The sequence below is a fragment of the Saimiri boliviensis genome, chromosome 18 (genome assembly GCF_048565385.1).
Source record: "Saimiri boliviensis isolate mSaiBol1 chromosome 18, mSaiBol1.pri, whole genome shotgun sequence".
In the NCBI taxonomy this organism is placed as follows: Eukaryota; Metazoa; Chordata; class Mammalia; order Primates; family Cebidae; genus Saimiri; species Saimiri boliviensis.
In genome coordinates this window covers 13,132,123-13,158,662 of record NC_133466.1, presented here as the reverse complement: position 1 = coordinate 13,158,662, position 26,540 = coordinate 13,132,123, and the positions used below count along the sequence as shown (strand labels likewise).

General features: G+C 48.2%; 2 protein-coding genes across 3 annotated transcripts in view; one reads left to right on the top strand and one right to left on the bottom strand.

Moving 5' to 3' along the window:
• The first annotated feature begins 339 nt into the window (after window positions 1–339).
• On the top strand, window positions 340–25,373 carry MRAP (melanocortin 2 receptor accessory protein). 2 transcript variants are annotated; one of them, XM_010338323.3, is made up of 3 exons: window positions 340–892; window positions 16,201–16,300; window positions 25,271–25,373. In XM_010338323.3, the coding sequence occupies exons 1-3, from the start codon at window positions 787–789 to the stop codon at window positions 25,371–25,373; spliced, it is 309 nt and encodes a 102-aa protein (XP_010336625.1). In that variant the 5' UTR covers window positions 340–786. The 2 variants fall into 2 exon arrangements, with proteins under 2 accessions (XP_010336625.1, XP_003927715.1); XM_003927666.4 differs by lacking the exon at window positions 25,271–25,373 and adding an exon at window positions 21,400–21,999 and having other exon boundaries at window positions 351–892.
• The window catches only part of URB1 (URB1 ribosome biogenesis homolog), a 76,584-nt gene continuing 74,712 nt past the window's right edge, over window positions 24,669–26,540 (bottom strand). The window contains exon 39 of the mRNA XM_010338325.3: window positions 24,669–25,758. Coding sequence (XP_010336627.3) covers window positions 25,577–25,758 — 182 coding nt within the window. The 3' untranslated portion in view covers window positions 24,669–25,576. The remainder of the gene's footprint in view (window positions 25,759–26,540) is intronic.

Here is a 26,540-nt window from a genome sequence, read left to right as displayed (position 1 = left end):
GCGTCACATGGGGTGTCAGCCAAGCGCTGAGTGGACTCTGTTTCCCAAGAGCTCGAACCACATGGGGTCGTGGCCCAGATAAACAGCCTTTTGAGTCTGAAGAAATGCAGCCCGCTGGCTGGTTCTTGGGGACTTAGATAAAAGCGGAGAGGCACATTCTGTTGGGGCAGGGGGCTCTCTTCTGGTTTTAATTAACTGGCTGTGAGGACATGCCAGAGGTTCACAAGTTCAGGAGTGACATCACTCACTCTGTTTCTGCCTTAAGATATTGAATCTAAGCCAGCGGTTTGCTGGTTGCTCAATAGCACCAAAAATTGCTGAAATGTAAGTCAAGGGCACCGCTGGGCTTGCATTTTGTTTGTTTTGTTTTTTAACTTTTCAAGTACTTAAGGCAAAAAGCAATTGTCTTTCTAGCCCTATTGGGCATCTTCTAAGGGGCCCTGGCATCTATTTCCTGCCCGGCTCCCTGTCCTTACACAGAGAGGCATCCCAGAGCTGCCCTAGATAGCTGTTCTCCTGCCTCTCTGCTCTGTTTGCCTTGGAGTTTTATCAAGAAGGGGCAGGACAGGAGACTCTGCTGGACGCTGGAGATGTGAGGCACACCCCCCTGACCTTTCTTCCAGCCAAACGGTTCTGATAAGTGGGCAGGCCTTGAGTCTGGAGACCCACAGACACACTTGGACGATTCCTACCGACATCAGTGAGGCAATCTCCTCCCAGGGGCTTGGCGCCTGGCTCCAGAGGCGAGGCTGCTGGCCCGGACACTGACTGTCCAGTGCCACAGACATGGCCAACGGGACCAATGCCTCTGCCCCATACTACAGCTATGAATACTACCTGGACTATCTGGACCTCATTCCCGTGGACGAGATGAAGCTGAAAGCTCACAAATGTAAGTCTGAACTAAAGGAGCCGGCCAGACAGAGGCTGGGGGCCAGCCCAAATGACTGGGCACTCCTGGCTTTCTCTGCATTCACTTATTAACTCCAGTAGACATCACAGGGAGGTAGCAATGTGGCCGGTTCACTAGCAGATATAAATGAATGGAGCTGGGAGAGGAATTGTATCTGTTAACTTCTGTAATAAGTCTGAAATTAACCAGCTAACTCACAAAGACACTTTGGAAACAGAACATTTATTTTTTATTGTTTCATATTATATATTGTATTACATTTATTTTATTTTATTTTCAAGATAGGGTCTAGCTCTGTTGCCTAGGCTGGAGTGCAGTGGTGTGGCCATAGCTCACTGCAGCCTCAACTGCCCTGGCCCAAGTGATCCTCCTACCTTAGCCTCCCAAGTAACTGGGACTACAGGCACATGCCACCATGCTTGGCTAATTTTGCATCTTTTGTATAGAGTCATGTTAGGTTGCCTAGTCTGATCTGGAACTCCTGGCCTCAAGTGATCCTCCCATCTCGGCTTCCCAAAGTGCTGGAATTACAGGTGTGAGCCACCGCACCTGGCCAGAATTTTTTCTTAAGGGCAGATTTCTCGTTTAATTTGTTTGGGGATCCTATAAGCTGAGCGAGTTTCCTCAAATTAAAGATTTGCCTTTTCCATGGTCTGCGTTTTGATTTGGGAGAGTTATTCTCTCCATCCCTAAGATGCAGGATTTAATGATTTTTATTAAAATGCCAACATACGTTTAACCTTCATGGTCTCAGCAAGGACAAACCAGCATGAGTTTGCTTCTAATTGCTCATCTGCCCTCGGATTCCTTATCTCTTGGCTAACATGGCACTATGTGGACACTTTTCTCTGAGGACTCCAGCTACTTGATCACAATAACAAATTAGATGGGTAAGTGAGCATGAGAACGAAACAAAAGCAAAACCCTGGAAGGTTGGCTCTCAGCCCTGGAAACCCAGGCACTACCGAGCCCGTAAGAAGTCTTAGGTTCCTTGGGTATTTCACTCACTATAATCACATACTGTCTGTCAAACAAGAAATACAGGGCTGGCTGCAGTGGCTCACGCCTGTAATCCCAGAAACTCGGGAGGCCTAGGAGGGAGGATCGCTTGAGACCAGGAGTTTGAGGCCAGCCTGGGCAACATAGTGAGATCCCATCTGCACACACACACAGAAAAAAAATAAATGCAGGCTGGGCGTGGTGGCTCATGCCTGTAATCCCAGCACTTTGGAAAGGCTGAGGTGGGTGGATCACTTGAGGTCAGGAGTTCGAGACCAGCCTGGCCATCGTGGTGAAACCCTGTCTCTACTAAAAACCCAAAAATTAACCGTGGTGTGTTGACCATGCCTGTAATCCCAGCTACTCAGGAGGCTGAGGCTGGAGAATTGCTTGAATCCAGGAGGCAGAGGTTGCAGTGAGATGAGATTGTGCCACTGCACTCCAGCCTGGGCAACATAGCCAGACCCTATCTCAAAAATAAAATAAAATAAAATAAAAAAGAAAAAGTAGGCCGGGCGCGGTGGCTCAAGCTTGTAATCCCAGCACTTTGGGAGGCCGAGGCGGGTGGATCATGAGGTCGAGAGATCGAGACCATCCTGGTCAACATGGTGAAACCCCGTCTCTACTAAAAATACAAAAAATTAACTGGGCATGGTGGCACGTGCCTGTAATCCCAGCTACTCAGGAGGCTGAGACAGGAGAATTGCCTGAACCCAGGAGGCGGAGGTTGCGGTGAGCCGAGATCGCGCCATTGCACTGCAGCCTGGGTAACAAGAGCGAAACTCCGTCAAAAAAAAAAAAAAAAAAAGAAAAAGTAAATGCAGTCATTTGACGGAATGGAATGATTTTCACATGAAAGAAAGATAGTTACAGCCTGGTGTGGTGGCTCACACCTGTAGTCCCAGCACTTTGGGAGGCCAAGGCGGGCAGATCATGAGGTCAAGAGATTGAGACCATCCTGGCCAACATGGTGAAACCCTGTCTCTACTAAAAATACAAAAAAAAAAAAAAAAAAATTAGCCGGGCATGGTGGCACATGCCTGTAGTCCTAGCTACTCAGGAGGCTGAGGCAGGAGAATTGCTTGAACCAGGAAAATGGAAGTTGCAGTGAGCCGAGATCACGCCACTGCACTCCAGCCTGGTGAGAGAGCGAGACTCCGTCTCAAAAAAAAGAAAGAAAGAAAGTTACACACCAGCTCAAAACTAGATGCTACTATTTAATAAAGTGAACCAAAGCCCAGGTATACTAGAACCCTTGGGGACAGCCATCTAGAATGTCTTCTTAGGTAGACCTTCTGTTCCAGTGTCATTTATAACTTCTAGAAGTGAAATGTAGGCACCCATCTGTGTTTGCTGGGCATGTACTATGTCCCTAGAACTGTGCTGTAGCTTTTGGGGGGACGGTAGGTTTGGTGTGTATTTTCTGATGTGAGGCAGATATTCATGAAATGAAATGCAGATTTTTGCACATACTGTACAACTCACGATAAGAAGACATCCAGGGAGAAAGCAGCAGGGCTGAAATGAAAGCCCACTGGTGTATGGCCAGAAGTGTAGAACTGCAGGCTACATATCCATCTGGACAAAATGCCAGCTTGTGTTCAGAAAAGTCTTTTTTAAATTACCAAAAATTAGGCCAGGTGAGGTGGCTCACAATTATAATCCTATCACTTTGGGAGGCCGAGGCGGGTCGATTGCCTGAGCTCAGGAGTTTGAGGCCAACCTGGGCATCATGGCGAAATCTCGTCTCTACTAAAAATACAAAAATTAGCCAGGCATGGTGGCAGGCACCTGTAGTTTCATCTACTCAGGAAGCTGAGGCACGAGAGTCTCTTGAACCTGGGAGACAGAGGTTGCAGTGAGATAAGGTCGTGCCACTACATCCTACCCTGGGCAACAGAGAGAGACTCCATCTCAAAAAAAAAAAGTGACTCAAGTTCCATATCTTAGGGGAGAGACTTAATTACTCTCTCCCAAACCTTCATACAGACAATGAAACCCATGAAATCTGTAATTTGAGGAAATTACTCATCTTATTGGAGACCCAGGAAAATTAAACTCTATCAGGAAATCTATTTTTAAAAAAAATATTTTGGCAGTCACAGTGGCTCACACCTGTACTCTCAGCACTTTGGGAGGCCGAGGCAGGCAGATCACCTGAGGTCGGGAGTTTGAGACCAGCCTGACCAACATGGAGGAACCTCATCTCTACTAAAAATACAAAAATTAGCTGGGCGTGATGGGGGCTGCCTGTAATCCCAGTTACTTGGGAGGCTGAAGCAGGAGAATTGCTTGGACACAGGAGGCAGAGGTTGCTGTGAGCCGAGATGGTGCAATTGCACTCCAGCCTGGGCAACAGAAACAACACTCCATCTCAAAAAAATAAAAATTATGTATATATATATCAGGCCAGGTGCAATGGCTCACTCCTGTAAGTGGGAGGCCAAAGCAGGCAGATCATCTGACATCAGGAGTTCGAGACCAACCCGGCCAACATGAAGAAACCCTGTCTCTGCTAAAATTATGTGCATGTAATCCCAGCTACTCTGGAGGCTGAGGCAGGAGAATCCCTCGAACTGGGAGGCAGTGAGGTTGCAGGGAGCTGAGATTGCGCCATTGCACTCCAGTCTGAGCAACTAGAATGAAACTACATCTTAATAATGATAATACTATAAATAAATAAACTATTTTTTGATTCGTGGTATTATGCTGCAGCTTTGCAAATGATGCTAGTGAAGCACACTGAAGGAGAACGTTAGGGAGAAGTAAGAGGTCAGAGGAGGGGCAGGTCCCAGCAAGTGAAGGAAGGTGATAAGGTTTGGCTGTGTCCCCACCCAGATCTCACCTTGAATTATACTCCCATAATTTCTCCGTGTTGTGGGAAGGACCCAGTGGGAGATAATTGAATCATGGGGGTGGTTCTCCCCATCCTATTCTCACGGTGGCTAATAAGCCTCGTGAGATCTGACGGTGTGATGAGGGGTTCCCCCTTTCACTTGGCTCTCGTTCTGTCTTGTCCGCCGTCATGTAAGACATGCCTTTCACCTTCCTCCGTGATTGTGAGGCCTCCCCAGCCACATGAAGGAACTGTGAGTCCATTAAACCTTTTTCTTGATAAATTACACAGTCTCGGATATGTCCTTAGCAGCAGCATGAAAACAGACTAATACGGAAGGTGTCCCAGGGAAGATACAGAGAAACTGAGCCTGAAGGATCTGCAGGAATTTGCCTGATAGACGAAGGGCTCATCCAGGTAGAGAACAGTTACACTCGCGTGTGCAGAGATGCTTCCTGGACCAGGATGACCTGGGTAATTATGGCAGTGCAAGAACAGACTAATGCAGCCTCCCACCCTCTTTTACAGTGTGAGAGTTGTGGGAGGAAGTTTTTGGGAAGAGTGATGAAGTTAGGAGCTACAGGCCACATAGGGGCCGGATTCTCACAGGCCGGCCTCAGAGGACTTCCTGCCAGCTGTGGGGGTCATTTAACATTGTAGGTAGGGGAAAAAAACAAAAGCCAATTTGCTTGCTAAAAATATCCCAGTGGCAAAAAATGTAAGGGTGGCGGGTGACAGCTGAAACTATGTGTGATGTGCTGGGGATGGAAATATAAAGTTGAAAAGAATCCCACCCTTAGCAACTGGCAGTCTGGGAAGCAGAGGCCAACTTACGTGAGTGAGTGAATAACCCACGGTGCCTTAGATATGGAAATGGAGGAGTAAGGGGCACCAGGCCCAGAGAAGCCAAGTGACTTGCTTGAGAGTGCCCAGCTAAATATCTGCAGAGCAGCGGCTTAAAGTCCAGGTTCCAATGCCTCCAGGGTTGTTCCCAGGACATTGTAGTGATTAGTGGGCAGACTCTTACCAGAATATATGAACCAGGGAATAGGAACCTGGATCCCGCTACTCAACTGTGCCCAACACATATTAGGCAGACAATAACTTTTTGTTAAATGAATGAACAAATGACGTGAAACAGGCAGCTCTTGCACAGATTGTTAACTTTCATGATGGATGTCTGTGTCCATTATCAATGATTGCCTTTCAGCTCTGAACATACTCTTCAAAATATGCTCTGAGATAAACCATGGGGTTCCATTGAGAACTCCTCCTTGGAAGTGAGTAGTGTCAGCTTTCTCAGGAGAGGGCTCTGGGGGCATGTCAGGAGGGTGGGGTGGGGGGTGCAGCAGTGAGGTCCACATGAGGATATCTGGTGGAACCAGCTTCAGTTGCTGGCCAGGGCATGGCTCCTCTGACATCTTGCAGCCTCAGTGGGGAAATAACCTCTCGGCAGCCATTTCAACAGAGAAACCAGAGTCCTGTGCACCCTGCAAAGCACCACATGATTCAATTCACCTGTGATCTAGGGAGCACCCACTCCCTCCTGGCCAGACCCCCACTTGCCGCCACCGGCACTGCGGAAGGTCGTTCATTGTTGGTCCATCAGCTCCAGGCCAGCCCAGGAAGTCTCTCTGATCTGGTGGCCAAACCACACTCTCTCCAAAGAGATCTCCAAACCCTTTCCAAGTTTGCCTTTTCTTGGTGTCAAGGGCCAAAATTCCTAAAAGCCTCAATCCCCAGTCCCTCAGAATGTGACTCTATTTGGAGATAGGACCTTTACAGAGGTTATGAGGGTGGGCTGTGATCCAATCTGACTGATGTCGTTATTAGAAGAGATTAAGAAACAGATGCACACAGAGGGAAGAAGAAACAGAGAAGATGGACATTTATAAGTCAAGGAGAAAAGCCTCAGAAGAAACCAACCCTGCTGACACCTTGATCTTGGCCTTCTAGCCATCAGAATCTTGAGAACAGAGCTTTCTGTCATTTAAGCCACTCAGTTTGTGGTACTTCGTTATAGTGGCCCTAACAACTAATGCACGTGGGCACTCTCCCTTAGCCCTGGGGAACCTTATGAGGTCTGGAATTCCTTTATGCCTTACAGTTACTCTTTTATCATCTTTAATAGTTCTTCATCTTAAATTTCCCTGTTTAACCTACTCTATGCTTTCTATTTCCTGATTAGGCCCAGACTGCCACAATATCCTTCCAGTCCTTTTTCTCATGAATCTGCATAAATGTATGGAACCAGTACTCTAAAAGAGCAAGATGTATCAAGTGCACTCAGAAGGCTGCTTTAGTTTTTCTGTCAACTGCCTTGCAAACCTAACTAGTGGCACTGGCTCTTTCCATGCCTCACGGCTGCACCACTCACTCTTGAATTTGAAGAAATGTTGGAGTTACTTTAGTTACCAAAGTAAATGTCCAGTCCCATGAAATACATTTTTTAAATGTTTAAAAACAAACCATCCTTGAATTCCTCTCAAGGTTAGCACTTCCTATTTCCCCAGCATGACGGAATGGATGCTTCTCCTTTATTTGCTCTGCCAGCTCCTCTCTCTGTTCTCAGACAAACCCCACCTGGAGTCACTCCACCATCCATTTAGCCAGCTCCAGGCTCTGAGGCCACCCTCCGCCAAGACCCTCTAATGTGTCTTGCACTACACACAGCTTTCTCTCTGACACCAGGACAGCAGCACCCCCCTCTACTCTGCTGCCACCAACTGCTGAGCCTCTTGCTCTGGAGATTTTCTGGAGCACATGCCAGACTAGCCTGACTCAAGGGCAGGGTAAGAGCCTCTGATATGGTTTAGGTCTGTGTTCCCACTCAAATCTCATGTCAAACTGCAATCCCCAATGTTGGGGGTGGTATCTGCTGGGAGGTGATTGGATCATGGGGGCAGATTTCCCCTTCGATGCTGCTCTTGTGATAGTGAGTTACTGCTCGTGAGATCTGGTTGTTTAAACATGTGTGACGCCTCCCACGGCTCCCTCCTGCTCTGGCCACATGAAGATGTGTCTGATTCCCCTTCACCTTCTGCCATGACTACAAGTTTCCTGAGGACTCCTCAGCCATGCTTCCTGTACAGCCTGCAGAACTGTGAGCCAGTTAAGCGTCTTTTCTTCATAAATTACCCAGCCTTAGGGTAATTATAGCAGTGCAAAAATGGACTAATGCAGCCTCCCACCTTTTACAGAGTGAGAGTTGTGGGAGACTCCACACACAGTCTCATCTGCCATCTCTAAAAAAATTCTTCAGAGCCACGCATCACAAAAATCAAACTTTAAGTAGTTGGCACCTGCCTTAGTCTGATCAAAATACCATAGATGGGTGGTTTAAACAACAGAAATTTATTTTCACACAGTTCCAGAGACTGGAAGTCCTAGATCAAGATGACAGCAGATTCAGTGTCTGGCGAGGGCTCCCTTCCTGGCTCGCAGATGGCCACCTTCTTGCTGTGTCTTCTCGTGGCCTTTCCTCAGTGGGCACAGTGGGGGCGGCGCAAATGAATTCTGTGTCTTGTCCTCTTCTTAGAAGGACACTAATCCCATCATGGGAGTGCCACTCTTATGATGTCATCTAAATTTCGTCAGTTGAGGCCCCACCTCCAAATACTGTCACAGTGGGAATTAGGGATTCAACATATGAATTTTGGGGGGCACAATATTCTGACTATAACAACCCCTTTGGATTGGATTTCAGCTAAAGCAGCCAGAGTATCTACTATTAATATCTTATATTAATTAATTTATAAATTTATATATTATATACATTATATTAATTGATATATCATATCATTATTAATATAATATATAGTTATTAACATTAATGTATTATCATATATAATAGGATCTCACTGCGCTGTGTTTTGTACTCTGTTCATATTGACCTCATACTTTGTTTTCTCATGTCATTAAATATTCTTTCACAAAAATTTTGCATGGTGTTATAGAAATGTGTGTCTTTGAACATGCAGATGTTTCCAGGATTTTGCTGTGGTAAACAATGGCCTTGGAGAGAGTAAAACTTCTTCCACTGTTGTGTGTTAAGTGAAGCTTTTATGTGTACTTTTGTTCTCAGTATTTGAATTCAGATACAAAAAACGTCTAAAACAGGCTAAAGCAAAAATCTGTGTCAGGGAGTCTCAGGGATGCTGTTCCATGGCTTCAGGCGTGGGGTAAAGTGAGCATGCGTCAGGTGAGGGCAGACAGCGGTCATATCGCAGAAAGCAGGTGACTTACCTTTGCTGACTTCCTTGCTGGTGAATTCAACTTTTTCTCCGCTGGTCAGTTCTTTGGAGCCTGGGTCTCCTCCCCAGTCAAACAAATCAGAGAAACATCACACCCCAGTTCTGCAAACCTTCTCTGCAGTAATACACACCAAAGGCAGGAAGAAGCTGAGGGTGGATCCCAGAGCCCAGGGATGCTTTAAGATGGGAGTGAAAAGGCAAAGCTCTAGCTCAGGGGTTTTCACTAGGCTGGGCGCAGTGGCTCAAACCTGTAATCCTAGCACTTTGGGAGGCCCAGAGGGGCGAATCACTTGAGGTCAGGTGTTTGAAAACCAGCGTGGCCAACAGGGCAAAACTCCGGTGGCAAGGGCCTGTAATCCCAGCTACTCAGGAGGCTGAGGCAGGAGAATCACTTGAACCTGGGAGGCAGAGGTTGCAGTGAGCTGAAATCATGCCACTGTACTCCAGCCTGGCAAAAGAGTGAGACTCCATCTATCTACACACACACACACACACACACACACACACACACACACACACACACACACGTTTTCACTAGAATGCCATTTGGGCAGCTGGCTGAAATGTGTGAGACCAGTCTGGGTTCAACTCTTGTTCTAAGTAGAGGAGGAATCAAAATAAAAAGAACACCCACGGCTCATGCATTAACCTAACAAGCAGGATGGATTTTAAGATTTTTGTGTTTATGCTCTGATAGGATTTGGATCTGTGTCCCCACCAAATGTCATGTTGAATTGTAATCCCCAGTGCTGGATGTGGGGCATGGTCGTGGGTGATTGGATCCGGGGACAGAGTTCTCATCAATGGGTTAGCACCATCCCCTTGGTGCTGTTCTCATGATAGTGAGTTATGAAATCTGGTTGTTTAAAAGTGTGTGGCCCCTCCTCTTTCTTCTCTTGCTCTGGCCGTGTAAAGTGCTGGCTCCCCCTTTGCCTTCCGCCGTGATTTTAAGTTTCCTGAGGCCTCCCCAAAAGCAGAAGCTGCCATGCTTCCTGTACAGCCTGCAGAACCGGGAGCCAGTGAAATCTCTTTTCTTTATAAATAACTCGGTCTCAGGTATTTCTTTAGAGTAATGTGAAAACAGACTAATACATACATATGCTGGAATATTTCCCATCACGTTTGGGCAGATATTTGGAAACATCTAGGGATTTATATATATTTGTATATGGGGCAGTCGGTGCTGAATTGAAGGCTCTGGGCTGCCCTTTCCCAGGGACTGCTCAAAGTCTGGTGTGATTTTGCTGGAGGCACTTGACAGCGATTTTGCCCTTGTGATTTTCAGACAGGGCCTCTGACTGTTCCGATGAAAAGTTAAGAATCACAGCAGTCTGTCGTCAAGGTGGAAAATACAAATCTGTTTCCTGAGGCCCCGCCCGAATTGACTAATGACATGTTTGATCTTCATCTGTGCCCTTTTCTGAGGCTCAGCTTAGAAGAAAACCAATCTTACAGCAGTAATACAGATTATTCTAACATAGTGAGTCTCCAGACACCAGCCTAATTCTTCCTTTCAGAGAGCAGGATGGGCTGATTTCCCTTGAGTAGTGCCTGGTTTAATGCTTGATTATTTACCGCTCAGGTCAACATATCTCCTTCCCTTTAGCTATGGGTTAGGAAGAACTGGTCATAGGCCACACTGACCTCTGCAGACATGCTGCTTCAATAGGATGGACTGTTCATCTGCTTCTCTGAACACTGGAAGCAAGAGAACAAAGAGACACCACCAATCAATTTCTCTGTACAAATGTAGAAAATTCAAAGTACAGATTGAACAAAACAACTCCACATAACTCTTTTTCTCTCACTCAGAGCAATCAATTTCAAGCCTAAACTTTAACTGCAACTTCAAATTCTTCCGCAATTGATCAGTCCCATGAGCACGACACAAATAGTGAAAGTAATTTTTAAACAACGATACCAGAATGTGTACATCTGAATGAATTTCCATCAAGGTGGCCTCAGGGGGAGGGGCTACGCTTAAATGATTCTGCTATTGCTCAACAACTTCTTAAACTGACATTGCTGGGTGGCCAGGACACAGTTTGTGAAACATCTGTTGTGGTACATTTGTATATCTTTTGAGGATGAATTTTCTTTTTGGAAATAGTTATGATTCACCCAGAAACAAGTGAGGTGAATGAAATGAATAAGCTGACTGATACCATCTGGATGTCATAAATGAAATATCTCACAATGTAGCAGAATTGTGTCTATGTGTGAGTCCGAGAATGTCAGTTTCTTTGCTGACTTGGTAAAAATTTGTTACAACTAAGAGTACCAGATGAAACAGAAGTTAGTTTCTCTCAGTCTGCAGGGAGGAGGCTCCATGGAGTCCTTAGGAACTCACATTCTTCCAGCTCATTGCTCTGCCATCCCTGGGATATGGCCGCCCTCTTCCTCATGTTGCAAGCCATGCTCTGACTATCACATGCATGTTCAGGCAGCAACGTGGAGTAAGGGAATAAGAAGGGACACACGGTCCTAGAAGTCTAGCAATCCCTGGAGGGAGGCTCCTACAGGCTGTCCTGTGAGGGCTCCACTCATATCTCATTGGTCAGAACCTTGTCACACGGTTCTCTGAAAAGGAGGCAAGAAAATGGAGTCTTTAACCCAGGTGGCCATGTGTCCCGATACAAGCAAGTTTCTATTACGCCGGAAGCACACAAGGGCTGACGTTAGGGTTGGCAACTTGTAACCTATGCCACAATTCCTTTTTTTTTTTTTTTTTTTTGAGATGGAGTCTCACTTTGTCTCCCAGGCTGGAGTGCAGTGGCTCAATCTCGGCTCACTGCAACCTCTGCCTCCCCAGTTCAAGTGATTCTCCTGCCTCAGCCTCCTGAGTAGCTGGGATTACAGGCATGAGCCACCATGTCTAATTTTTTTTTTTTTTTTTTTTTGGTATTTTTAGCAGAGATAGGGTTTCACCATGTTGGCCAGGCCTGACCTCAGTGATCCACCCGCCTTGGCCTCCCAAAATGCTGAGATTGCAGGCATGAGCCACCCTGCCCCATAATTCCCTGTACTTATAGCTGACATTTCGGTGAGCTTGAAGGATGCAATGGTATTACTTGCCACAAATCCTCTTAACAGAAACAATTTTAGTTCTATTTATAAATCACTTCATAAACATGGAGCAAGCAATGATGCCATGTGCATTACATATGCATATTTTAATTCTCCTAACATATATTCCATACAAGTAGTACCTATTATATAGGAACTACTATCCTCAGTTTACAAATGAGAAGATTTAGAGATTAGCCAGGAAACACCCACCTCCAGATCCTGGGTTCTTAACCACATTATTATTCCATAATAAGGAAAAAAGCTTTTTATTTTTAATTTTTTTGAGACTAAGGCTCACTCTTGTCTCCCAGGATGGAGTGCAGTGGTACGATCTTGGCTTATTGCAGCCTCCACCTCCTGGGTTGACCGGGCTGGTCTCGAACTCCTGAACACAAATTATTAGCTTGTCTTGACCTCCCAAAGTGCTGGGATTACAGGCATGAGGCAGCAACACCCAGCCACATCTTGATTTTCTGCTAGAACTCTGGAACCCAAACATTAGTAGAATGAAGAATGGAGGAATGCTAAAAGCGTTTATTTAACGAAACAGAAGTGCCTACTCTAAGCAGGGAGCCCACGGAGTGATGAATTTGTTAACTCCAAGTTAGGACGAGAATCCCCCAAGATGAAGTGCAGCCTGGCCGTGTCGTCCAGAACCATTCCTTGTCACTCCACTGCTGTTGACTAATTCTCCTCATCTACCAGTATGGACCAAGAGGGGACAGAAAGAAAGGAAGGAGGGAAGAGAGGAGAGAGGGAAGGAAACGAGGGACGAACGGGCAGGGAGGACAAGGGAGGAGGGGAGAGGAGGTGGAGTTTCTATGGCTGGATCAGTTTCACTGTCAACCCAGCCTGAGGCTCCCTGTTGGAAAAACCAGCCCAGGATGTCTCAACATTTCCAACACTGGAGAGTCACATCTCTTGTCCTTGGAGTGAAATATTCTCTCTAAGCACTTGAGTGAACCTTTAGAAAGAGGAAAAAGAACCGTATTCTCTTACCTGTTTTTTTTAACAGAACATGATGAAAGCGATTTTAGTACAGAAAATGACTAGCGGCTGAGGATTGCCTTTTGGCCTGACAAAACTTAAACCCCACTTGTCTGAAGACACGGTTCTGTGAAACCTGTCATCTTATTTCTTGCTCAGTATTTAAGGATGACGACAAGGACTCAGACAAGTGTCAGTGTGGGAGAAGAGGCCTCTTAGGCGCTGAGTTTGAAGCTGTTCCCTTAGATCCCTGGCAGAACTTGCTTAGGTGCTGTAAGACCTCAAACCCTGCACTGTTTTTATGAAGGAAAAAGAGTGTTAGTGTCTGCAGAAACCTAAAATATCCCTATAGAATAAAACTTCCAATCACATGTTCAGAAAGCATGTGTACTTTTACACTGTGAGGGTTGTAAAATAGATTGTGACTCTTGGGGAGAGTAGAACAATGAACAGGGGGTGGGCAAGGAAGGCTAAGAGAGTCAGAGGCTTCTTTCAAAAGCCCTTCAGCTGGCCGGGCGCGGTGACTCACACCTGTAATCCCAGCACTTTGGGAGGCCGAGGCAGGTGGATCATGGGGTCAGGAGATTGAGACCAGTTTGGCTAACATGCTGAAACCCCATCTCTACTAAAAATACAAAAATTAGCTGGGTGTGATGGCAGGTGCCTGTAATCCCAGCTACTTGGGAGGCTGAGGCAGGAGAATTGCTTGAACCTGGGAGGCAGAGGTTGCAGTGAGCCGAGATTGTGCCAATGCACTCCACACTGGGTGACAGAGCAAGACTCTATCTCAAAAGAAAAAAAAAAAAGAAAAAAGAAAAAGTCCTTAAGCTTAGGACAGACAGTCCAACCTCATTTCCCTTTCCCCAGAGGTGCCTTCAAATAGTCCACTGCTCTAGGGGACTTCATGAGTTTCTCAGCTCAAAGACAATGAGGAAGGACGGGAGAGCCCGCCTGGGGGGCTTCGCTGTGCCAGCCCCCATGGAGTGTAAATGCCAAGTTGCTGATGAGTACAAGGCAGTGGATGCTCATGATTGTTTTGCAAGTACTGTACCTTTACATTATACCCTGTTTTGGATTTTTTGTTTCTGTTTTTATCTTTTTTTTTTTTTTTAAGATGGAGTTTCGCTCTTGTTACCCAGGCTGGAGTGCAATGGAGCGATCTCGGCTCACCGCAACCTCCGCCTCCTGGGTTCAGGCAATTCTCCTGCCTCAGCCTCCTGAGTAGCTGGGATTACAGGTGTGCGCCACCATGCCCAGCTAATTTTTTGTGTTTTTAGTAGAGACAGGGTTTCACCACGTTGACCAGGATGGTCTCGATCTGTTGACCTCGTGGTCCACCCGCCTTGGCCTCCCAAAGTTTTTTTTTTTTAAATAGAGATGGGGTTTCTCCATGTTGGTCAGGCTGGTCTCAAACTCCTGACCTCAGGTGATCCGCCCACCTCAGCCTCCCAAAGTGCTGAGATTATAGGTGTGAGCCACAGCGCCCGACCTCTGATTTTGATTTTTGAGACAGCATCTCGCTCTGTGGCCCAGGGTGGAGTGCAGTGGTATGATCGTAGCTCACTTCAGCCTTGAACTCCTGGCCTCAAGTGATCCTCCAGCCCCAGCCTCATGAGTGGTTAGGACTGCAGGCACACACTGCCATGCCCAGGTAATTTTAAAACTTTTTTTTTTTTTTTAAATAGAGATGGGGGTTTTGCTATGTTGCCCAGGCTGGTCTCAAACTCCTGGGCTCAAAGTAATCCTCCCACCTTGGCCTCCCAAAGTGTTGGGATTAAAGGCACGGGCCACTGTGCCCAGCTCACTATACCTTGTTTTTAATGTTAAATTTTAGGGTCCAAGATCAACTCTTAGGAGTCCTCAGTTTTTCCTTCTATCTGTCAGGGGTCGTAGAGGGCAGAGTTGACACCCTTTACTCAAATACCACTCTTCACCCCAGAGCTTCCACCTCCGCCTGTGTGTAGATTACTCTCACTCTATCCATTCTCTCAGTGGTTTGCACGCTCTCTCATTCATTTGCTCACAGTATCAGTGCTGGAAGCATTGCAAAAGTTCAGAGGAGGAGGAGGCTGGGGGTGGAACATTCCATGTGAATGGGGGGAGTAAGCAATTTCCGATGTGCTGGTTTAGCCCCCTCTGAATCCTGAACAGACCCTCGCAGAAGGTGCTCAATGAATTCTCCTTAAACTATCATCCTCTAGTAATCCCTTTTGGCCACACACGTAGGTGTCTAGAATAACCCAGCTTGGGGCATCTTGGCATCACACAGTTGGTCTGGGATAAGACACCTGCAGACCCTAATTACGAGCCGGATGCCCTTTGCCCACCGCCACAGACTACCACCAAGGAAAACTGTCGGACTGGAAAGTAGCTCCATAGCAACTTGCCGAACGTTCTGGAACTGGAGCCTGGAGAAGGGGCAGGTCCCAGAGAGGCTAAGTGTGTTTCCTGGTTTCGCTTTCCCTCTCTAGCCTCAGGCGACAAATACAGCCATCAGGCTGGTGGCAAGAGTGCTTTTTCCTTCCTGCCACAGCCCTAGATGAGACTTTCTGCCTGAGAGAGGGACTCACTATTTCTACCTCACTGATCCAGGCCTGAGCAGACCTAGCTTAACTCCCGTAGAGCGGAAAGGGCCTCTCCACCTGAGCACTGCAGCCCAGCGCACATCCTCCTTAAAGTGTCCAACTCTTGGGGTCTCTGAAGCTGTTCCACCAACGGCCCCTGGGAGGCGCTGCGTCCCTCCCGGGGCCCAGGAGTCCCTCCTGATACATGGAGCCGCCCACAGCCCTCTCCTCTCCCTCCCATCCTTCAGGACTGTTCCTCTGAGCAGCACTAGGAGCCGGGCAAGCAGATGCATCGGGGTGGCGGGCACACAATTCCATTCACTGTTTCCTCTTAACAGACAATCACTCTAAACAGACCCCATGGTCAGCTGCCTTGAGAATAAAACACTTCCTGCCTTCCCTGTTCTTTCCCAAAGTTATTGTTAATGGAAGATCTTCCCCATGGTAACAGCTGAGAGGCTGCAGGACGACCAAACACTCAGGGCCCTGGTTCCACAATACCCAGGACTCCTTACTAATCCTCCGTGTTGCCTCACATCAACATCAAACCGACACTGAGATGCATCTCCTCCTCTGCAGATTCCATCGTCATCGCACTCTGGGTGAGCCTGGCGGCTTTCGTGATGCTCCTCTTCCTCATTCTGCTCTACATGTCCTGGTCGGGCTCCCCGCAGATGAGGTGAGTAAGAAGGGGTGTGGGTCTGTGGGTAACTCAGACACTGTCCAGTGAGTTAACGGTGCAGGTCGAGTATCCCTCATCCAAAATGCTGGAGACCAGAAGTGTTTCAGATTTGGGATTTTAAAATATTTGCATTATACCTACTAGCTCAGCATCTCAAATCCAAACATCCGAAATATTCCAGCGAGCATTGCCTTTGAGCGTCATGTCAGTGCTCAGTAAGTTTCAGATTTTGCAGCGTTTCAGATTTTCGGATTTGGGATGCTCAACCTCTGTCCCTACAACGGAATAGTATTCAGCAATGAAAAGGGACAGAATTCTGATCCGTGCTACAACATGGATGAACCTCAAAAACATCATGCTAAGTGAAAGACAGACAGACACAGAGTGGTCCAGGAGGAGGACTAGGGTTGGTTGCCATTATGGACTGTTACGTCCCTTACGGACAGAACTCCATTCACACAAAACATCCAGAGTAGGCAAATACAGAGAGAGAGCAGATTAGCAGCTGCCTAAAGCGGTGGGGAGAACAGGGAATGGGGAATGATTACGGATGGGTTTCTTTTTTCTTTTTTTTTTTTTTTTTGAGACGGAGTTTCGCTCTTGTTACCCAGGCTGGAGTGCAATGGCGCGATCTCGGCTCACCGCAACCTCTGCCTCCTGGGTTCAGGCAATTCTCCTGCCTCAGCCTCCTGAGTAGCTGGGATTACAGGCACACGCCACCATGCCCAGCTGATTTTTTGTATTTTTAGTAGAGACGGGGTTTCACCATGTCGACCAGGATGGTCTCGAACTCTCGACCTCGTGATCCACCCGCCTCGGCCTCCCAAAGTGCTGGGATTACAGGCTTGAGCCACCGCGCCCGGCACGGATAGGTTTCTTTTGGGATGACACAAATGTTCTAAAATTAAGCTAGCTGAGCATGGTGGCTCATGCCTGTAATCTCAGCACTTTGGGAGGCCGAGGTGGGTGGATCACTTGAGGCCAGGAGTTCAAGACCAGCCTAGCCAACTTGGTGAAACTCCGTCTCTACTAAAAATACAAAAATTAGCCAGGTGTGGTGGCACACACTTGTAATCCTAGCTACTCAGGAGGCTGAGGCAGGAGAATCGCTGGGACCTGGGAGGTGGAGGTTGCAGTGAGCTGAGATTGCGCCACTGTGCTCCAGCCTGGGCAACAGAGTCGACTCCATCTAAAAAAAAAAAAAAAAAAGTCCTAAAATTAAGCCAGGCACAGTGGCTCACACCTGTAATCCCAGCTCCTTGGGAAGCCAAGGCAGGAGGATCACTTAAGCCCAGGAGTTTGAGACCCTGTCTTCACGAAAATATATATATAATTAGCTGGGCATGGCGGTGTGTACCTGTGGTCCCAGCTACTCGGGAGGCTGAGGAGGGAGGATTGCAACAGCCTAGCAGGTCAAGGCTGCAGTGAGCTGTGATCACACCACTGCACTCTAGCCTGGGGGATACTGCAAGACCCTGTCTCCAAAAAAAAGTTCTAAAATTAGATAATGGTGGTTGCACAACTCTGCGGATGTGCTAAAGACCACTGAATTATACTCTTTAAGTGAGTCAACTTCATGAAATGAAAATATATCTCAGTACAGCTGTTCGAGAAAATGAAGCCAGCATGACCCCACGGGCATTAAGTCCTGCTGGCCAGCTCATCAGGAACGTCAGAGCCTCACCTTTGGCCAGGCGTGGTGGCTCACACCTGTAATCCCAGCACTTTGGGAGGCCAAGGTGGGCGGATCATCTGAGGTCAGGAGTTTAAGAACAGCCTGGCCAACAAGGCGAAAACCCATCTCTACTAAAAATATCAAAAGGGAAAACCCATCTCTACTAAAAATATCAAAAAAATGAGCCAGGTGTGGTGGTGCACGCCTGTAATCCCAGCTACTCGACAGGCTGAGGCAGGAGAATCACTTGAACCCAGGAGGCAGAGGTTGCTGTGAACAGGGGTTGTGCCACTGCACTCCAGTCTGGGCAAGAAGAGCAAAACTGTCTTAAAAGAAAAAGCAAGATCCTTACCTTAAGCACCTATGGTCACTATCTGTTATGGGATGCCTGCTGCGTGCCACTAAATTGGAGGTGAAATCCAGGGTTCTAAGTAGTGATCGGAACCTAGCTCATTTTCTGTTAATTCCTCTGTATTAGAGGATTGGCTGCCACCTCCAATGTTCCCTTCTAGGCCAAAGGGCCCCCACAGCTGCTGCTCTCCTAGTGACTGTTCTTAGGAGGGACCCTATATCTTGCCATCGCTGACCCAAAGAGGGCCTGTCCAGTGGCTGGCCGGTGCCCTTGGCAACGTGTGGCCCCACAAAAGGGCTGGGGCCAGTCCGATTCTTGTCTTTGGAATTTGGAATCTAGAAACTGAGAGACAAACCTGGTGGTTGTGGGGCTGCCCTGAGTGGTCCCGGAGGAGGACCAGGGCTGGGTGCTATCGTGGACCGTTACAGCCATTACGGACAGAAGTCTTGGGGACTGGAAACTCTAAGTGTGGGAAGCTGGTCAGCAGAAGGATGAGCTGAACTGCTCTGAGGAAGAGCTGAGGGGTCGTGGAGCCCTGAGCCAATGTGTCCCACACCAGGTCCCACGAGGAGCCGTGGACGCGAGCATTCACACAGTGCCGTAACAGAATACCTGAGACTAGGTGATGTATGAAGAAAAGAGGCATATTTAGCTCATGGTTCTGAAGGCTTAGAAGTCTAGGAAGCATGGCACCAACATCTGCTCAGCTTCTGGCGGGGGCCTCGTTTTGTGAAAACTTATCTAATTCAGTCTAGAGAAAAAGAGATTCATCCATTGCAATGAACTCATTACCTCTTAAAGGCCCCACCTCCCAGTATTGCCACACTGGGGACCAGGCATCCACCATGAGTTTTTGTGGGGACAACCTCACCACAGCCCAGTGTCACCTCAAAGGGGCCTCTGATTCTCCTCCCCGCCCCCACCTGTGTCACCCACCAGGGCTACACCTGCCAGGCCATTTCTGCTCACCTTTGGTCACACATGGAAGGTAGCTTTAGAACAATAAAGAAATTCGTTCTCACTCTCTCTTTTTTTTTTTTTTTTTTTTTCAGAGACAGAGTCTTGCTCTGTCACCCATGCTGGAGTTTGTGAAAACTCCAGTGCGATCTTGGCTCACTGAAACCTCTGAGTCCCAGGATCAAGCGATTCTCCTGTCTCAGCCTCCCGAGTAGCTGGGATTACAGGCACCCGCCATGGCGCCTGGCTAATTTTTGTATTTTTAGTAGAGACGGGGTTTCACCATGTTGGCCAGGTCAATCTTGAACTCCTGACCTCAGGTGATCCACCCGCCTTGGCCTCCCAAAGTGCTGAGATTACAGGTGGGAGCCACTGCATCCAGTCTTAAATCCATTCTTTTCTTTTTCTAGAAATCACACTGAACTTAAGCACTTTTTTTTTTTTAGATGGAGTCTTGCTCTGTTGCCCAGGCTAGAGTGCAATGGCGTGATCTTGGCTCACTGCAACCTCTGCCTCCTGGGTTCAAGCGATTCTCCTGCCTCAGCTTCCTGAGTAGCTGGGACTTCATAGGCATGCACCACCACAGTCGGCTAATTTTTTTGTATTTTTAGTAGAGACGGGGTTTCACCGTGTTAGCCAGGGTGGTCTGGATCTCCTGACCTCGTGATCCACCTGCCTCGGCCTCCCAAAGTGTTAGGATTACAGGCGTGAGCCACCATGCCCAGCCCATTTTAAACACATTTTTATACCCGAGACATATCTGAGGGATAGTTGGGTGATGTCACCTTTCTTTTCTACTCTTGCGAGGTGACCTGCAGCCACCCTGTGCTGGGGAGAGTGCAAGGGTCATCAGTAATCCTCTTGGTGCCAGGTTCCCCAGTCTGGTCTGGCAAGCCCAGGGGCTGCCCCTTCCATGCCCAGCTCCAGGGGGAGGCCTTCTGAGCTATTCACAGGGGCACACTGATGACACTGGGTATCCCGACCAGACACAGTGCTTACTGATGCAATGCTCTCAAGGTACTTGGTAACAGACCTGGAACGTGCAGGGCAGCAAAGTGGATTCTTAGCAAGATTTAGGAGTCAGTTCCTGAGGAGCCGACCTTCCCGTGAGGAAGGGAATGAAGGAGGGCATTCTTAGACGAGTGCCATCTGAAAAGAGAGCCTCTGCCCAGCAGGCTCATCACCTGGTACTCTTCATTCATGTCAGCATTGAAATCACATTTCAAGTCGTTTTATACATTACCTTATTTCCTCCTGAGGCTATCTGTGAGGCAATATTGTCCTATTTTATGGATGACATTGAAGGCAACGGGGAATTGATGGCGGGGGCTCACGCCAGCCAGCCACGTCCACTGCCCCAGCACCTCCCCAGCAGAATCCACCCAGGGAGGAGGCATTTCTAGCCAAGTGTATTAGTCTGTTCTCAGCTGCTAATAAAGACATACCTGAGGCTGGGTAATTTATAAAACGAAGAGGGTTAATGGACTTACAGTTCCACAAGGCTGCAGAGGCCTCAGAATCCTGGCAGAAGGCAAAGAAGAGCAAAGCCACGTCTTACATGGTGGCAGGCAAGAGGGTGTGTGCAGGGAAACTCCCCTTTCTAAAACCGCCAGATCTCACGAGACTTATTCACTATCATGAGAACAGCAAGGGAAAGACCTGCCCTATGATTTAATTACCTCCCACTGGGTACCTCCCAAGACACCTGGGGTTGATTACAATTCTAGGTGAGATTTATGTGAGGACACAGCCAGATCGTATCATCAAGATACAAGTTGCCTTGGGGTATGGATATAAAATGAGCTACACTCAGATACAGGGCTGGATGGGAGGTCAGCCCACCCCCCAGCCTGATCCTAAATGAATATAGAAAGAAGTGGCCTCCAGGGAAAGACCTGAGGCCTAGTTCCCAACAAAGCACTTTCTCTCTTCTGAGATTTCTCTAGAATGGCACCTTTGTGAGCTGACTCACCCTTCTCAGGAATTTGCCTGTGTGGCCTTCTCTATGGGGTCTGGTCCAATGGTAGGTGTAGCAGGAAAACCCCCAGCCCCGAGGTATGGGCTGTTCTGCAGCAACTTTGACGCCTGCCTCCCACTCTGCTCTGTTCACAGGAACAGCCCCAAGCACCATCAAACATGCCTCTGGAGTCACAGCCTCAACCTTCACCTCTGCATCCAGAAGTGCCTGCCATGCCGCTACCGCAGGGAACCCCTGGGGACCTCACAGGCTCTGGTGCGCTCAGTGGAGCCAGGGAGCAGAACTGGCTCTGACCAGCCGCTACGACAGGAGAGCTCCTCCACCTTGCGCCCGGGGGTCTTCCAGACCCAATCCACTCTCTTCTGGGAAATGACCCTCGATGGGGGTCCTCTCGTCAGGAGCAAGCCCAGGGAGCCTCCCCCTGGAGACAGGACCTCTCAGTTGCAGAACTGATGTCAGTGAATCATAGCCATAGCTGCGTGAACTGGTGAAATCAAACCAACCTGGACACATATGTCTTCGTTCTTCTTGGAGGCTGTTTGCATGGAGCAGAAAGGGCACCCAGATCAAGTGCAACTAGAGCAGGGGCATCCTATGCCTTTGACAGACTGCAGTGGCCCTGGAGCGCAGAGGTCATCCCCGGTGTTGCTGATTGCAAGCACACAGCCTGCTTGCTTATGGCTTACATTTGTTTAGAGAATAAGAAAATAAAACATATGCAAATCAAGAGGAAAGGCTGTTTGTTTACTAATCTTTACCATGTCACTTTATCATTACTGTGCAATGTGTTATCAGCCCTGAGTTCACCTGGGCCGCCTGTACCTTTGTCAAGATGCTGGGTAAGTTCCCATCCAACCTACACCAACACCACCCTCCGGCTCCCCCAGATGTGATGGCATCTGCCCCGCCAGGTCAGCTCGCTGCAGTCAGGGGACCCGAGTTGCAGCCTCAGCCTCCCCATAGCCTTTCAAAGACAGAGCCCGAGGAAGTGTCTCCCCTGGAGGGCAGGCAGCCAATGGCTGTCAGCAGCCAGACCTGGTAGGCAGGGCCTATGCCCAAATGCTGTCACAGAACATGAAGAGCCCTGGAAGCTGGCAGCAAGGGTCTCCTTCTGGATGTGACTCTATGTGGGGTCCCTGAAAGATCTAGTCCTCTAGTGTCCAGCAGCCTCGGCCCTGGAGAGGAGACAGCATCACACTGCAAATCCCAGAAAACCCACATGTCCCCTACAGCTTTTCAGGCAGGGAGGGAGTTGGTGGGTTTTATTTTTAAAACAACTGTGGGGCCGGGCGCGGTGGCTCAAGCCTGTAATCCCAGCACTTTGGGAGGCCGAGGCGGGTGGATCACGAGGTCAAGAGATCGAGACCATCCTGGTCAACATGGTGAAACCCCGTCTCTACTAAAAATACAAAAAATTAGCTGGGCATGGTGGCTCGTGCCTGTAATCCCAGCTACTCAGGAGGCTGAGGCAGGAGAATTGCCTGAACCCAGGAGGCGGAGGTTGCGGTGAGCCAAGATCGCGCCATTGCACTCCAGCCTGGGTAACAAGAGCGAAACTCCGTCTCAAAAAAAAAAAAAAAACAAAAACAAACAAACAAAAAAAACAAAATAAAATAACTGTGCCCCCACTCCTTTTTTTTTTTTCACCATAGCACTTAAAATATTTATAATTCAGCATTTTCTATTTCAAGTCAGGTGAAGACCATGTACAATCGATTCTCCATGGGAGGAGATTCCCTTCCTCCACACTAAGTGACTGGAAAATACACGGACAAGGTCAGGGCAGTGGATTTGGAAGGGAGAACAGAGAAAAGCAGGACTGATGAGCTCCAGAGATTCGGAAAGGAGCGTGAGCTGCTGGAAACGGGTCCTCACTTGACTGAGCTGGGACTTGGCTGCAGAGCCCTGGTCCCCGCCTGAGGTTGCATGTATTTGACTTGCTGGGTCCTAAGAAGCCTGGAGGCAGCTCAGGCCTGGAGCCGGGGATGGAGCCGGGGATGAAGCCGGGAAATCCACCCAGCCTGCTCACTGCCCCTCCCTGTGACCCCAGAGGCATGGGGTTCAGGGATATTCCCCAGACAATGTCCTTCTGGCCAATGCCCTCTGGATAAATGAGCGGAGGTGCCTGTAACCAAAGGAGTCCCCGTAGGCATGCCGCGGAGAGGTGGATAAAGATCAAGAGGAACCAGGAAGAGAAGCCTTCGCTGGAGCAGTGCTTGCCGGAGTCCAGCTGGGACCTAAATGTGGAATTTCAACTTCAGGATAGTCTCAAAGAATAGTGTTGTAAGGTTTATTTGGGTAGGAAAGGGGACAGGGGAGGCAACTGACCCTTGCTTTGTAGACAATGAGCCCTATTTGGTGAAGGGACTGTATGCTGATAAGCATTACTCATGCTTTGGTTAAAACTTTTTTTTTTTTTTTTTTTTTTTTTTTGAGACGGAGTTTCGCTCTTGTTACCCAGGCTGGAGTGCAATGGCGCGATCTCGGCTCACCGCAACCTCCGCCTCCTGGGTTCAAGCAATTCTCCTGCCTCAGCCTCCTGAGTAGCTGGGATTACAGGCACACGCCACCATGCCCAGCTAATTTTTTGTATTTTTAGTAGAGACGGGGTTTCACCATGTTGAGGATGGTCTCGATCTCTCGACCTCGTGATCCACCCGCCTCGGCCTCCCAAAGTGCTGGGATTACAGGCTTGAGCCACCGCGCCCGGCCTGGTTAAAACTTTAAGTCACCAGCTGGGCAGGGTGGCTCACGCCAGTAATCCCAGCACTTTGGGAAGCCAAGGTAAGTGGATCATCTGAGGTCAAAAGTTCAAGACCAGCCTGGCCAATTTGGTGAAACCTTGTCTCTACTAAAAACACAAAAATTAGCTGGGCGTGGGGGCGGGTGCCTGTAATCCCAGCTACTCTGGAGGCTGAGGCAGGAGAATTGCTTGAATCTGGGGGGCAGAGGCTGCAGTGAGCCCAGATCTCGCCACTGTACTCCAGCCTGGGCGACAAGAGTGAGACTTGGTCTCAAAAAAACACTTTTAAGTCACCTAAAACAGAAACTATTGTCAAAACAAACAAACAAACAAACAAAAAAAACCTGTTGTCAAGAACCCTGGTGGAAAAGTGTAACTGTTTCAGACAAAACCGACGCGGAGTCAGCACTCTGTATGCTACATGGCAAACAAAGCTGCCGCGTTCTAGGCCGCGGAACAGACCCCGAGCCCCAGCTGTGCAAGAGAGTTCGAAAGGACAGACAGAAATTTTAACTGAAAAACATGAAATTTCATGATTTTTGTCAGCTGCAATACCAATATATGATCATTAATAGTAAAATCTGACCTTGAAAATAAATGCAGAACACTTGCAGAACAAAAATAGCCTCTTAACATCAATTAAAGGAAAACACAAAACTCTTACAAAAATAAACATTTATTAAAGCAGTTATAAAATTCGAAACCCCTTCTTTGAAGTATAGCTTTAAAAATTACAGGCTGTCTCCTCAATGCAGAGGTCAAATCACTTTTATACTTTAAGGATTCAGTGTAACAGCCTTTTATTTAGTAAAATAATTAACCACTGGCAGAAATTAACTTATTCAAAAAGTCATACTAAACTTTGTTATGACTTTTTATAGAAAAATAAATTTTATTTTACTTATTTTTTCTGAGATGGAGTCTTGCTCTGTCACCCAGGCTGGAGTGCAGTGGTGTGATCTCGGCTCACTGCAGCCTCCACCTCCTAAGTTCAAGCGATTCTCCTGCTTCAGCCTCCCCAATAGCTGGGATTATAGGCATGCAGCACCACGCCTGGCTAATTTTTGTATTTTTAGTAGAGACAAGGTTACACCAAGTTGGCCAGGCTGGTCTGGAACTCCTAATCTCAGGTGGACCACCCGCCTTGGCCTCCCAAAGTGCTGGGATAACAGGTGTGAGCCACAGGGCCTGGCTGAAAAATAAACCATAAACATCTCTCTTCATTTTCATCAAAAAATATCTGACACCTTTTGACATTTCAGCTTTAACATGCATGAATCTCTTCAGCCTTCAGAAGTGCTGCCTCAACTAGAGCTATTTCCTGTGAATGAGCTTCAAGCCCCTAGAGAGGAAGGGCTGGCCTGACACACTGGAGGGGTCTCATGGCCACATTCCCTACCTGCAACTCTGACGCTGGGCACACAGGCCCGAGTTCATCATTTACTGGCCAGTTCAATAAAGTCCTTCCCGTGCCTTCTCTGGAAACCCTTGACTCAACCAAACTTCTGGAAGCTGGTGCTGTGCTCGAGGCTCTGGTCATCAGGGCGTAAGGCGCCGGTCGGCAGGAGTCAAGCATCCGGGGCTGTGCTGGCGACGTCCCTGCACAGCACCACGATGGCCTCCTCTTCACTGCTCAGGGCATCGTCTGCGGCCTCACACACCATCCGGATGTGGGTTAAGAGGGTATCCGGCCGCTGGGCCCCCAGCCAGACATCCTTTATGTAGAGGGACACCAGGAATGCTGCGGAGGCTGAACAGGAGCAGGGGATAGGCCGTTAGGACGCACACACGCTCAGCTGGAAAACGGGTCATCCTGCCTACGACGTACCGGCTTTGCCAAGTGCCCAAATGAACCGCGCCACCGGCCTGTGCAACCCAAGTGAGCTGACCGAGATGACAACTCATTCTGCCTTTGCTTACCTTTTGTGTTACCTTTTTTATTTACTTAAACATTTTTCTTTCTTTTTTTTTTTTTAAGACACAGTCTCGCTTTGTCACCCAGACTGGAGTGCAGCAGTAGGATCTCAGCTCATTGCAGCCTCGACTACCTGGGCTCAAGCGATTCTCCCACCTCAGCCTCCAGAGTGGCTGGGACTACAGGCACATGCCACCACGCCCAGCTAATTTTTGTAGAGACAGCGCTTCACCACGTTGCCCAAGCTGGTCTCAAGTCACCTGCCCACCTCAACCTCCCCAAGTGCTAGGATTACAGGTGTGAGCCACCATGCCTGGCAAAAATCTGTCTTTCGTCTGATGAATGTGTATGGATCCCTTCAAAAAGCTGTTAGAAGACAAGTCTCTTCCTGGTTCTGACTGCCAATGCCAAGAATGAGACTGAAGTTTGAGAAGAATTTCCCAGAATCGTTTCATACCATTTCTTCAGTGGCATGAATGAGGAAGAAGAGAAAGCTTTTCAGGCAAAGACTCAATTCCCCAACTGCGGCCAGACCAGAGGACAAGGTCACCCCTGCTACCAGGTGAGTCTACCCGCTAGGCTGCAAGCCCCTCCCTCCCCTGCACCCCCACATTCCT